This window comes from Engystomops pustulosus, chromosome 5 (assembly GCF_040894005.1).
Source record: "Engystomops pustulosus chromosome 5, aEngPut4.maternal, whole genome shotgun sequence".
Classification (NCBI taxonomy): Eukaryota; Metazoa; Chordata; class Amphibia; order Anura; family Leptodactylidae; genus Engystomops; species Engystomops pustulosus.
Window position 1 is genome coordinate 188,099,916 of NC_092415.1, and position 14,250 is coordinate 188,114,165.

General features: G+C 45.9%; 1 protein-coding gene across 1 annotated transcript; it reads right to left on the bottom strand.

Annotated features, from left to right (window-relative positions):
- Positions 1 to 508: 508 nt before the first annotated feature.
- On the bottom strand, positions 509 to 14,016 carry MTPAP (mitochondrial poly(A) polymerase). The gene is made up of 9 exons (XM_072154077.1): positions 13,848 to 14,016; positions 11,171 to 11,340; positions 10,122 to 10,340; positions 9,574 to 9,798; positions 8,837 to 9,048; positions 7,367 to 7,593; positions 5,877 to 5,969; positions 4,302 to 4,375; positions 509 to 1,546 (listed from the first exon to the last, which is right to left on the bottom strand). Exons 1-9 carry the CDS (start codon positions 13,948 to 13,950, stop codon positions 1,214 to 1,216), a joined length of 1,656 nt encoding a protein of 551 aa, XP_072010178.1. The 5' UTR covers positions 13,951 to 14,016; the 3' UTR covers positions 509 to 1,213.
- Positions 14,017 to 14,250: the final 234 nt, after the last annotated feature.

Here is a 14,250-nt window from a genome sequence, read left to right on the forward strand (position 1 = left end):
GGGGACACCAGAGGGGCTGCCCGCCAACGGGGGACACCAGAGGGGCTGCCCGCCAACGGGGGACACCAGAGGGGCTGCCCGCCAACGGGGGACACCAGAGGGGCTGCCCGCCAACGGGGGACACCAGAGGGGCTGCCCGCCAACGGGGGACACCAGAGGGGCTGCCCGCCAACGGGGGACACCAGAGGGGCTGCCCGCCAACGGGGGACACCAGAGGGGCTGCCCGCCAACGGGGGACACCAGAGGGGCTGCCCGCCAACGGGGGACACCAGAGGGGCTGCCCGCCAACGGGGGACACCAGAGGGGCTGCCCGCCAACGGGGGACACCAGAGGGGCTGCCCGCCAACGGGGGGGGGGGGGGGGGGCACACACCAGAGGGGCAGCCTGGCACAGAATGATAAAACGCCACCAAGAATTGTATTGAGAAATGTGAGAACGGCTGTTGCAATGTCTACCATTGATTCTTGTAAATAATCCTCCCTGTCACATAATGAAGCAATGCAGCAAATAAAGAAGAATAAATTGAATAAATTGACAATCATTCTTTACTCTTAGTAGTACAACCTGTTAAAGGGAGAGTGTCTGAGTCCTACCCCATCATACAGAAGAGAGGAGAGCAGTGTAAGCATAACCGGGGCAGGCGGCCGCATACAGAAATCCATATTTTAATGTCCCCAGCATCACCATCTCAAGTGCTCAGGAGGCGGAGCTCTGAGAGTGCACTGAATGCTCCTCCCCTTCTGTGTGAAGGCTCTGGTGGTTTCCTGACTGGATGCTGGTCACATCACTCCGTATAGGAAGCATTCAGTAGACCAAACCCCAAGGCACGGTGCATGGAGGGGCCGCCTCCTGGACACTTTAGATCTTGTGTCACCCTGGGTATAGCTACACTCCTACCCAGTCATCCTCTACATAGTAGATAGCCGCTACAATGGGTCACAGACCCCCTTAACATACAGTACAATATACAGTATCCGTACACCTTTTACCACATTTCCGGTGGCGGTGCCAATGGTCTTCCGTGGTAGTGCCACTGTCCTCTGCGATTCTCTGTAATAAACATATCGGCTTCTCTGTAATTTACATCTCGCATATAAAATAACTGATTTTACAGACATAAAACAGTCAGAGCCCGTGCTGGGTATAAAATGGGCATTACTACAGTCCTTGTCCGGAGCCTGGCATCCTGCAATGACCCCGATTACCACCATGGTCAATGCCCCGGCTGTGCTTTTCCTGTGTCATCATTGTCCTTTAGAGACTCCAAGAGACTGCCGATCCTCTCACTGGCCGATACCTTCTTCTTCCTCTTGGGGCTGGTTCCTTTGTCTGCACTTGCTGGGAGTAATATTGAGGCGAGACCCCAGGGTTTCCCTTTCTTAGAAGGGCGCCCCCCCTGGTCCTGTAAGATGTAGGCGCTCTCCTGAGCCAAGTTCACAAACCTCTGCAGCGACGACTGGTTGACATTTTTACTTATGTTTAGTTTCTGTTCAAATGGATTCTGGATGTACAGAGCCGCCGCTTCTGGTTTGTTCTTTTCTACGCCCTATAACACATAAATTAGAGTAATGAAGATTATTATACTGTCCAGTACCACTCTAACCAGCCAGATATACAGAGAACTCACAACAACACATTGTCAATAACAATAGAAAGACAACCCCTGTATAGGAGGGGTTCTGTAAGTGGTGAGCACATAACATGGCTCCGTTCTCATCCTTATTGGCTGTATTATTGGTTTTAGTGACTTTTGCATTTTGAGCAAATGTGACAGTGTCTGGTGAAGAACGTTCTGCTGCCTGCAACATCCTTCAGCATGACCGGTTTGGCCATGGGTCAGTTATGGTGTGGGCAGGCATTTCTTTGGAGGGCCGCACACCCTTCATGTACAATGAGATCCTCAGAACCATTGGGAGACCACATGTAGGTGCAGTGGTCCCTGGGTTCTCTCTGATACATGACTGTGCTAGGCCACATGTGGCTGTTGTATGTCATTAGTTCCTGCATGATGAAGGCATTGATGCTATGGAGGGGACATCTGAGACATCAGGTCTCACGCCATCCACCAACGCCATGCTGCACCACAGACTGTCCAGGAGATGATGGATGCTTTAATCCAGTTCTCAGAAAGGATCCCCCTCAGGAGCATACCCAGGTATTGTAGGGAGGTCATACAGGTATGTGGGAGGCCACACACTACTAAGCCTCATCAGGAGTATGCCCAGGCATTGTAGGGAGGTCATACATGCACATGGAGGATACACACACTACTGAGCCTCATCAGGAGCATGCCCAGGCATTGTAGGGAGGTCATACATGCACATGGAGGATACACACACTACTGAGCCTCATCAGGAGCATGCCCAGGCATTGTAGGGAGGTCATACATGCACATGGAGGATACACACACTACTGAGCCTCATCAGGAGCATGCCCAGGCATTGTAGGGAGGTCATACATGGAGGCCACACACTACTGAGCCTCATCAGGAGCATGCCCAGACATTGTAGGGAGGTTATACATGGAGGCTACACACACTACTGAGCCTCATCAGGAGAATGCCCAGGTATTGTAGGGAGGTCATAGATGCACATGGAGGCCACACACACTACTGAACCTTATCAGGAGCATGCCCAGACATTGTAGGGAGGCCATACATGGAGGCCACACACACTACTGAGCCTCATCAGGAGTATGCCCAGACATTGTAGGGAGGCCATACATGGAGGCCACACACACTACTGAGCCACATCAGGACATGCCCAGGCATTGCAGGGGGGGTCATAGATGGAGGTGACACACACTACTGAGCCTCATCAGGAGTATGCCCAGACATTGTAGGGAGGTTATACATGGATGCTACACACACTACTGAGGCTCATCAGGAGCAAGCCCAGACATTGTAGGGAGGTCATACATGGAGGCTACACACACTACTAAGCCCCATCAGGACATGCCCAGGCATTGTAGGGAGGTCATACATGGATGCTACACACACTACTGAGCCTCATCAGGAGCATGCCCAGGCATTGTAGGGAGGTCATACATGGAGGTGACACACACTACTGAGCCTCATCAGGAGCATGCCCAGGCATTGTAGGGAGGTCATAGATGCACATGGAGGCCACACACACTACTGAGCCTCATCAGGAGCACCCAGACATTGTAGGGAGGTCATACATGGAGGATACACACACTACTGAACCTCATCAGGAGCATGCCCAGGCATTGTAGGGAGGTCATACATGGAGGCCACACACACTACTGAGCCTCATCAGGAGCATGCCCAGACATTGTAGGGAGGTCATACATGGAGGCTACACACACTACTGAGCCTCATCAGGAGCATGCCCAGACATTGTAGGGAGGTCATACATGGATGCTACACACACTACTGAGCCACATCAGGACATGCCCAGGCATTGTAGGGAGGCCATACATGGAGGCTACACACTACTGAGCCTCATCAGGAGCATGCCCAGGCATTGTAGGGAGGTCATACATGCACATGGAGGATACACACACTACTGAGCCTCATCAGGAGCATGCCCAGGCATTGTAGGGAGGTTATACATGGAGGCTACACACACTACTGAGCCTAATCAGGAGCAGGCCCAGGCATTGTAGGGAGGTCATACATGGAGGATACACACACTACTGAGCCTCATCAGGAGCATGCCCAGGCATTGTAGGGAGGTCATACATGGAGGCCACACACACTACTGAGCCTCATCAGGAGCATGCCCAGGCATTGTAGGGAGGTCATACATGCACATGGAGGACACACACACTACTGAGCCTCATCAGGAGCATGCCCAGACATTGTAGGGAGGTCATACATGGAGGCTACACACACTACTGAGCCTCATCAGGAGCATGCCCAGACATTGTAGGGAGGTCATACATGGAGGATACACACACTACTGAGCCTCATCAGGAGCATGCCCAGGCATTGTAGGGAGGTCATACATGGAGGCTACACACACTACTGAGCCTCATCAGGAGCATGCCCAGGCATTGTAGGGAGGTCATACATGGAGGCTACACACTACTGAGCCTCATCAGGAGCATGCCCAGGCATTGTAGGGAGATCAAACAGGCACACGGCCACACTACTGAGCCAAATTTCCCTGTCTTGAGCCATTTCTACTTAAGTGGTATCAGCCTAATATTTGGTTTTGAATAGCATTCCTAATCTCGAACATAGAAGGACAAAAATGACTAATTTCATTTAAATAAAATACCGGTAGAATAGAAAATTAAAACAGAACTATTTCAACTTTTCCATAAAATATACAAACCTTGCGGATATCTATGCAGCTGGTTTTGAAGTCAAACTTTCCATAAAATTCCAAAAATTCGATCAGCAGACCATCTACAAAATATAGAAAATACACATTCATTATAATGACAAGGTTTACATAGTTTTACTGAAAATGAGACAGATTTTTTTTTTTTTTAAAAGCATCTTGTTTTTCCTACATACATAAATAATATTAATAAATCACAAAGATAACGGGAGATACGTGTAATCCCTTGTATCACTCCTACTAAACCTATGGCATTCAGCAGCACAAACACTGGGGGAGAAGTAGGAGACGTCATGCACAACAACACGGCTACAATTTATCATAAAAATAAGTCACAAAGGCCGGACCCACATTTACTTTTATTGAAAGTGAATGTGTTTGGCAAAAGTAATGAAGACGATGCAGTTTTTTTTTCCACCCAAAAATTGTTGCTCGGTGAGGAAAATAAAATAATGATAGTGTTACTTTTCTTGTGCGTCCTAATTGATTTTTGCATGTGTTTTTATTTACATTTAAGTCTGTGGGAGTTAAAATATTTTCTCATAGGAGGAAAAAAAAAAATCCACATAAAAATGCAATACTAAATAGATAAATCCGTATGAAAAACGCACCTCAAAACAGTGTGTAATAAATGGATGGATAGGTAGAAATAGAATTCCATAGAGGCTGTTGTGATTTCATGTGATCAGATATATGCATGAGGCTAATGTTAAAAGGCTAAAGGACCTGAGATGATGTCATTCTGGTCACATGACGTGTTGAGAAGAAGCATCAGACATGGGGAGGAGTAAATGGGTGGGGCTGGTCAAGCAAAACAAGCCTTCACTGATGCCCGGGAATATTACAAAGTTGATTTAGCTAAAAGAAAGGTGTCAGTTACTGGGGCTCTATGGAAACCTATCACTAGCTGTATATGTGAAAATGTGGTGACTGGTTCTCTTTAAAAGATTATGGCCCACATTTATTAAATTGATTGTGCCAGTTTTCTGTCTGACTTTGCACAAACTGCTTGCACTCGTATTTATGAAGCATTTGCGCCACATTATGTTGCGCGCTCCATGTTGAAGGTGCACCCCCCCCCCAAAAAAAAGACGTTGCTGCAAACTTCCTGCGCAGTGCAGGGGGCACCAGATTAATGAAAACCTTATGCCAGTATTCAGTAACCTGCCGCACTCGTCATAAGGCACACTGCACCCAGTATAGCGCATATCACTATTGATAAATCTGGCCCTATGTACTCAAAATTGTGTATTTGCCCAAATTCGGGTGCAAAGTTATCCAAATAATAGGTGGTATAAACCCAGACAACACATGCTGTCCATTATACAGGATGTGTCATAACCCGATAGTTCCGGGTCTCCTGACCCCTGTAACACACATGGGGCATAGTGGAGAGGTGTCTGTGAAAAACCACGCCCCCCATTTAAGCCTATGGGAGAGCTGAAAATAGCGGAGCAATAAGCCTGTCCCCAAGAAGGCGCAGGTCTGAGAATATATCAGAAAAACCTCAGATGGGGAGGACCCCATTAAATACGGGTGGTCTATCTGCACATGTATGTGACTTACCTAATGGCTCTTTATTTGCAGTTTGCCTAATTTTATTAAGGTCTCTCACAAACGTGCAGTCATTGCCATCGATGATGCTTTTTTCCTTTTTACCTGAAAATAAAATGCAGGAATTGGTTAGGACTCTGGATTAACCCCTTCCTGACCCATGGTCTTTGGTGTCCCCGTTCTGCTCTGCGCTTCTTTAAATGGCGATATCTCTGGAAAAGCTTTATATATCATAACTTTAACTTTGTTTTTCATGACATGTGCATCCCCCTTTCCCAGGTTTAGCCACAGATGCAGAGGAAGATATTTTTTGCATTCAATTAAAAAAAAAGGAAATATGTCAAAAATGTAGAAAAAAATCTCATTTCTAAATTCTTTGCTTTTCAGTCATAGCACTCAAATAACTTCATAACTAACATTTCCTGAATGTCCGCTTTTTGTTTGTCTGGCTTTTTATGCATCCGCTCATTTGTGTAGGTTGTTATGGGGCTTAGAATTCTGGGTGCAATTTTTCACATTTTTATGAAAATTGCCAAAACCCTTAATTACAGGCACCTGCTCAGTATGTGACTTTGAGACCAATAAAAGTAAAACCACACATATTGCCCCATTATAGAAACTACACCCCTCAATGTATGAGAAACTCTTTTAAGTGTTTTACAAAACAAATTGGAGGTGGAATTTACAATTTGTAATTGCATTCATTTTGGCCCAAAAATGTTTAATTCCCAATCGATTAAATCACAAAAAGCCACAAAGTTTGATACCCAATTTCTCCCGAGTGTGTTGGTAAACTGCTGTATGGGCACAGGCCGGGCATAGAAGGGAAGGCAGATTTGCATTGTCACATCTTACATTCTATAAAATGTTTATTTTCTTGTGACATGGACATTTATTATTTCCAGGATGGCAGCCGCTTTTCAGGTACTTTTCAGGTACCTCATTTAGCGTGCCTTGCACAGAGGTTGCCGAACCCGCTAGGCGAGTACCTGGAACAGCCCCATAGACGCAGCGGTCAGCATGACGCATCATCTATAGGTTTAAACAGCCGGGTTTGTGAGTATCGCAGACCCAGCTGTTACTGCGGAAGTCTGGTTTTCACATACAGACGAGCTCCTGCAGCGATCGCACGGGCTCTGCTACTCTCTCTGCTGAGATGTACATGTACGTCCTATTGTGCCAAGGGGTTGAACAGGATTGTGTGTGGATATTTAACAGAACCGGAGATATACACTCTTATCCATGAGATATCCTTTCCAGGCATTTTCAGCCCAAAAGAAGGTAGGCCCTCCCTGAATGCGAAGGAGTGTACATCAGCAACAGCCAATGTACAGGGGTGTATCCCCAGTAACCTTATATGGACAGTGATATCACCGTGTCCCTTCCTCCTCCTGAGTGGCGTATCTGCCCAGTGAGGGAGGGAGAGGCAGAGAGAACACCTTTACCCGCCTTCCATTCATTTTTGGGAACACATTTTTGAATACCCTCATCTGCTTACTTACCTGCAAGGTTTTTCAGCTGGTCGAGTGTTGGGATGACTGGTGGGGTTCTCTTCTGTAAGAAGAATAGGACCATGATGGTGAGGGAGAAGTTTGTGATCCAGTGTCCAGGAATACTGCTTGTGATCCCATGGACACGGGCCCAGCTCCTCAAGGCGAAGACCAGCGCTCGCACCCTGTGGTCAAGGTTACCGTATATGTACAGCAGCTCTGAGCTTCGCAGTGCAATTCTACAAAACAGAACAGAGAAGAGGTACAGCATGTGTGGGGTTATTATCACCTGATTTACTCATCTACATGATCTGCATATGATCTGTAAATACTGCTGTACAAGCACATGTTGTGCAATAAAGATGCAATTCGTAACAAATCCAGCAGAGGGAGCCGCCTTCTTAGAAATCATTTTTTATAGTCTATGTAAACAAAAACTAACCAAAACCATAAACTAAAAAGTAAGGCCATGTACACACAACCAAATGGGCTGTAAACAGGGTAAGGCTGCGGCTCGTCTATACCTCGCTGTTCCCCCGTCTGGCCCCGTCTTAGTGCAGTTGGCACGCTGTAGGCTCAATGCACCGTGACTGTACAATACAACTCTAAGGGCCTATTCCTCTACTCTCAACTTAGACAAGTTCCATCATAAGACAAAATCTGAAGACCCCCATAGTAAGTATATGGAGAGCGTCATGTGCTTTTGTTATCTGGCTGTTATTTTGAAGGATGAAATATGACCCATGCTACTTTGAATGGAAGTGCAAGCGAAACCTTAGCTGTTGGAGTCACCGTCAGATTGCTTTGTGTACTCGGATTGTACAGAACGCATACACAGAACAGGATTTTGGAAAACTGACAGCCAAATCTTCAGCTGAAATTAAGTCATGATCATCACGATAAACCAGGAACACTTACTCATACATCCAGGCACCATGATTTCTTATATTTGTTATCCATGGCCTCCTTCCTTCTAAAATGGACTTTTATGCTAATGAGACAGCATAAACCAAGAGCCCATCCATTCTGTAGCTTTACAGGCTGTTACACTGCACAGGAGCACTTCCCCCCTTCAACTGTGTGCTGAATCTACCTATGCTACTGTGAGATACTCTCAGGCAGAGGAAGGGGAAAGTGCCGAGAAGGAGCAGAGTGGAGACCGTGAGACAGTGTAACTGCAAGTGAAGCTAAAGTTTGGAAGTGGTGTGGGAAAAGGCGCAGTAGCCTTTCAGGTTCATCAGCATAATCTTTAACATTGATTCTAGAAGGAAAGAGGCCATGGCTAACAAATAGAAGATTACCACAGTCACAGTCCCGGGATCTATGAGTAAGTGTCCATAGTTTGTCACGCTTGGTTTGGATGTTGGATTTCTATTCATTCCTGCAGTGGATTCCAGCAAAAATTATATAGATTTGTCTAAAGGAACAATATCCCAAGGGAGTATTCTCCAAAAGCCCCTCTTAAATATGTAATATAATTACTTATTGTCGGCAGTAAGGTCACACTGGAGGCCCGATGACTGGTGGATGAACCGTACCAGGGGGCAGCGGGCATTTAGAATCTTTTGTACTTCATTACATCCGGGACCAAAACTATCTATACATTCGCCAATGACAGAGAGGATTTTCTGCTGCGCCGTCCTTCCTGAGGAAACCCGCCTCATCCAAAACTCTGTACTGTAAGGACTTGTCATCTGTGGGCACATAAAAGCAGCACATTGAAAATAAAATATTAGAAAACTAAATCAATCTACCTTTAAATATGTGTAAAGGGTTTGAGAAAACCAAACATATCCCATGCCAATCGATTCAATATTATGGGAATGACAGAAATTGCTGAGCACAGCGCTCAGGTACCTCCGACACTTACATTTGTCTATTGGCATGCCGGAGATACCTGAGAGCTGTGCTCTGCTATTTCCAACACTCCAATACCATAGAATGGTACTACAATCATTAGTAAGAATGAGACTTGTAGTCTCCCCATTCAGTGCCACACGGATCAGCTTGCTATCCTCCATCCTGTGGATAGGGTTTTGTTTGAAAAGTTGGTACAAACCCTTGAATCCCAGAATACCCCTTTAAGTCTGCCATATACATAAGATAAACATCTGCAAGTCTTGCATTTTTCTTCAGGCCGAGCCGGCCACTCAGTATGAGAACGGCATTCAGCAGATGTGGCTTTTCTCTTCTTGCCACATCATGTCACCTGAACTTACCTTTCCAGATCTATATCCTTTGATATCCTCCAGATTTAAAAACAAGTCCAAATCGCATCCCATTTTGCCAAAAGAATTAACACTGGAGCCATAGAGATGCACAGAGGCTTCCGGGAAGTAGGCGGTGGCGATGTCACTTATTAAGGAGCTGACCAGGTAGCGGAGTCTGATGCTTTCCTCCGTCAGCTGGAGGTCATCCAGGAGCAGATGTGCTTGGTCTTCAATCTGATCAAAGAGATGATGGGAACAGTTATACAAGTTCTGGAGACATTCAGACTAATTAGAAACATTAATATTTATTACTCTAAAACCCTAAGGGTAGCAGTTCTCAACTTGTGGGTTGCAACCCCATGTTGGGGGGGGGCGTTGGGGTTCTGGGCAAACAACCATTTCACAAGGGTCGCCTAAGACCATCAGAAAGTTGTTATGCAGTTACACCTGTATGCGCCATTTTCCAGATGCGCCTTGCTGCCAGCGTCTTTACACAGGAGCCAGTAATAGAGACCCCAAGAACAGATCTCCCTTGCCTTTACCACTATGACACTTACACTCTCGGCGCCGCATAATTTCTCTACTAGACTGTTCATGGGGATACAAAACTGCGGCCAACACTTCGGAAACTGCTGACCCACTTCTGTTGTCTTGAGTCTGATATATCTTGACTTATATGGCACCACAAATACATCTTCATCGCTTGGGATTTTAGTCCCTGCTAGGAAAGAGTTTATGCTTTGTAGATCCACAAATTCCACCACGGCGTGAGTTCCCTAAAACAGAAGATAACACACAAAACGGTTAGTGCAAGAATGGAATTTAAAGATGCAGAGAATCTTCTACTAAGTACAACTATCCCCATAACGTTCCTCCTTATGCCTGTGAAGTTCCACAGTCCATTCATAAAGTTGAAATCAGACCCCTCATGCCCCCCTGCCTCTTCATCGAGTAACACAGCCAGTGTCTCTCTCATTCCTAAAATAGGTGGGAATTAGCCTAAGGAGGAGGAGATGAGATGAAGGACATGAATATGCCGGACTTACATAGATGAGTCAACTTTACAAACTGACTGTGGAACAGGCATGGGGGATAAAAACATAGGGATAGTTTTACTGCTCTGTAATAGCAGTTTTCAATTATATGTTTAGTTAGAATGGGTTGGTTTAACTTACAGGTTCCCTTTAGGGGATAACAAGCCTATTGTTAGTGATCCAAGCACTGGATAACAATAACAGGGGTTCCCATTCACCTGAATGTGGCAGCAGGTGTGCAACCACTCAGTGGTCCCGTCTATGGGATTGTAAAAGATAGCCATGTACAGAACCTGTTTATATCCATCAAAGATAAAGGGAATTAATAATCTACAAAGAGGAAGAGGATCCCAATTCTAGTCCCAGAGGTCAGGCCCACACTGATCAGCATATTATCCCCTATAATGTGGGAAGGACTTAACATCAAACTATAAGACGACTGCTGCAAAGCCAGTGGTTCGAGAAACACTCTCTGCAGCAATCATCTGATCATGGGCCTCATGTGCTGCCCCCACATTATGTAGCAGTACAGTCCAGTATCAGCAGCAGAGGCATCCCGCACGAATACTTACATTACTGTCAAAGAAAAAGTGACTGGCTACTTCCCCGTACTGGGACAAATACTTCAGGAACTTGTTCTCATTGATTTTGGCCGGGCAGCCGATCAATACTGAATGCTTGGCTTGTTCGTGGCGCACGCGCTGCACATCGGAGAAGTTGTTCCTCGTCACATGATGCTGATCTGTGGATGACGTCAAAGGAAAGACAATTTATATACAGTTATACACCGGGGGGAGACAACTGTACAGACACACAAGATCCATAGGAGAACTCAGTCATACCAGACAGCAACATTCCTTTATTACTTGTATCCTTTGATAGGCAATGTTCCATTGTTAACAGTGAAGGGATTTTTATTCTAGTGCCCAGCATTCCCAATTTTCCACACAATGGGAGATTTATCAGAAGTGTCTGAGAGCAGAACAGTTCTAGTTGCCCATTGCATCCAACCAGAGCTTTGATGTACCCACAGCTGATAATAAAATGATTGGTTGCCATGTGCACCTAGAACAGTTCTGCACTCAAGACGCTTTTAATAAATCTCCCACAATATTCTTATTAGTTGATGTGATAAGGGCACCCCAGTAGACAGTTTGGCACCACCCACTTGACAGATAATACTGATCACTTGGGCGCAGTGAAGGCTAGAGAACAAATACTAACGTGTGCAGTTCTCAGGTTGCAGACAATAGATCTGTGGCCTGTGTCAGTGTAAAAACAGTCGGTATGTCACATATTTTGCCGATGGTCAGGATTTTGTATTAGTTATCTTCTACCAGGATGAAGGATTGTAAACCAAGCACACTGACATACTGGTGTCCACCCCCTCTGCACTTCTTTTAGTTTTATTTCCTGTTTTTTTTTTTTTAAAAGGCTTTTAAAATTACATAAATGAGCCTGAGGGGCTCCAAGCTCCATAGGTGTTAATGAAGTCTGGAGCCCCTCGGGCTCATTAGCATAATTGAAAGCCTTTTTTTCTTAAAAAACAAGGACATAAGAAGCTTAAAGAAGAGCCAATCCTGCCATAGGGGGCACACACCAGTATGTCAGTGTGCTTGGTTTCCAGTCCTTCATCCTGGTGGTAGATTTCCTTTAAAGCCAAAACCAAGAATGGTCCAAAATATGTAACAGATGCAGATCTTTCCATTATACCTGTTACGTGTGTAGGTTCCACTTCTGGTTTTGGCCTGAACAAAACCTGACTGTGAAGATACACATGATTGAGTGACCGAGTAGCTCATACACACCTGTTTGGTGTCCATATTTATCAAGTCCCCATAGAAATCTATAAGAAGGCCCTGGTTGCAGACACAGGCAGGAATGCCTGCTCTGAGATTTACACTGTCTCCAGGCGGATGAGGGACAAAACATATTCTTGTGCATGGCTCCATTGAAATGAATGTGAAGTTAATAGAACATGGATTAAAACAACGTTCAACCTCACGCTCCTCCTGGTTTCCGGCCATATGGATAAACCTCATATTGTCCCCTTGACCTCCTACCTCATTGTTTATGTTCTTGTGATATTACAGTGACCATGTGTGAAAAATTTTGAAAAAAGCTAAATAAAAACAGTTAAAAAAAATACAAAAATACAAAGTTCAAGTGCATGAGAGTAAGTCAGACTCCTAATAAAAGATGCAAAGGTTTACAAAGGTGATGAACGCCCCTTTATAAAGTGGGTGTATGCCTTTGGTTGAACCTACTGACTGCGATACGACAAGCCGAATCCCCACAAATATTTGAGGAAGAGACACTCCAGCAGGTAAGTAGAAGTGGTTCAATCCCCTCGTCCTCCACTCGCCCTAATGTTTCCAGTTTTCACCCATGTACCAAGCTCTCAATTTGAAGGGGTCACAGGAACCTCTTTCAGCCAATGAGTGACCTCCCCGGACCCTGAGACAACATAAACAGTGACGTCCCAGGGTCCAAAAAGGCCATTTATTTGCTGTTCTTCTGGGCATAAAGATTAAACCCGGAAGTACCTGGGGGTGAGGGGACCAAAGCCGGGAATGTTTTTATTTTTGCAAACACTACCCTGGACCCCCAGAGGATTTAAAAAAAATTTCTTGTAGACCCCTTGGCGACCAGCGCACCTGTGTGCAAGGTGTATAGTTCAATACTGTGGGACCTGAGGTGTGTGTGACTCTCTGATGGGGCAGCCGCGTGCTGACCTCTGCTCATACGTGGGGTCTATCGATAGACTGAGCACCCAGGACCCCATGTGATGGCTCACCCCCACCCCCGATGACAGTCACATCCCTACAGTCAGCACTGGTCAGGTAATCGTGAAAAAATTGGGACAAACATAACAGAAATATTAATTACATAATGTATATTCGCTGTGACACTTCACATGGCGTTACACTGTCCAGTGCCCTCTGTTATTCCTCCTGTGCCCCTCATCACTCTCTGACACTGCGGACTATATCATTGCATCCAGAGGAATAGGAACAGCCATAAGTCCATGTATTCCTACATTTCCAGGAAGAATAACGGAGCCCCGTACACATGTGACTGGAGGGACTACAATTCCCAGCAGTCTCGGTGCAGTAGACGTAAGTGACGCCACATTTTGCAGCAGAGGTGTCATGGAGACGGCACGTGTGTCCGCGCAGCAGTGACCTCCAGAGTGTGACCCGGCAGGGGGCGGAGCAGCGACAGGTACATAATCAGGGGGTCACTTACCTGCAGTCTCCGCCACCAATGGCCGCTGCTTCTTCCCCGCTGTGGTGCTCAGAGCCCGGCCGCCGGCTCTGAGCACGGAATTCAACCTGATGCAGTTCACCATGACACTGCCGGGGAAACCTACTTCCGCGCATGCGTAAGGTTTTTGTAACCTACGGTGCCTGAAGTGGTTCAAAACACTTCAGAACTGTGCGGTGCGCGCTACATACAGGGGAAGTGGAAGACTTTTCGGTTTAAGATTAGAGATGAGCGAGTATACTCGTCCGAGCTTGATGCTCGTTCGAGTATTAAGGTACTCGAAACGGCTCGTTGCTCGGACGAGTATTTCCCCTGCTCGAGATCGAGCATTTAATAAAAAAAAACACAGTGAAGAACAATGAAGAATAGAATAAAAACAGTGAAC

Excerpts from the sequence above, each read along its gene's own strand:
- MTPAP (XM_072154077.1), bottom strand. The coding sequence starts at position 13,950 with ATGGTGAACTGCATCAGGTTGAATTCCGTGCTCAGAGCCGGCGGCCGG. Across the intron at positions 10,341-11,170 it reads ACTTTTTCTTTGACAGTAAT|GGAACTCACGCCGTGGTGGA; the intron begins GTAAGTATTCGT and ends CTTCTGTTTTAG. Across the intron at positions 9,799-10,121 it reads AATTATGCGGCGCCGAGAGT|ATTGAAGACCAAGCACATCT; the intron begins GTAAGTGTCATA and ends CTCTTTGATCAG.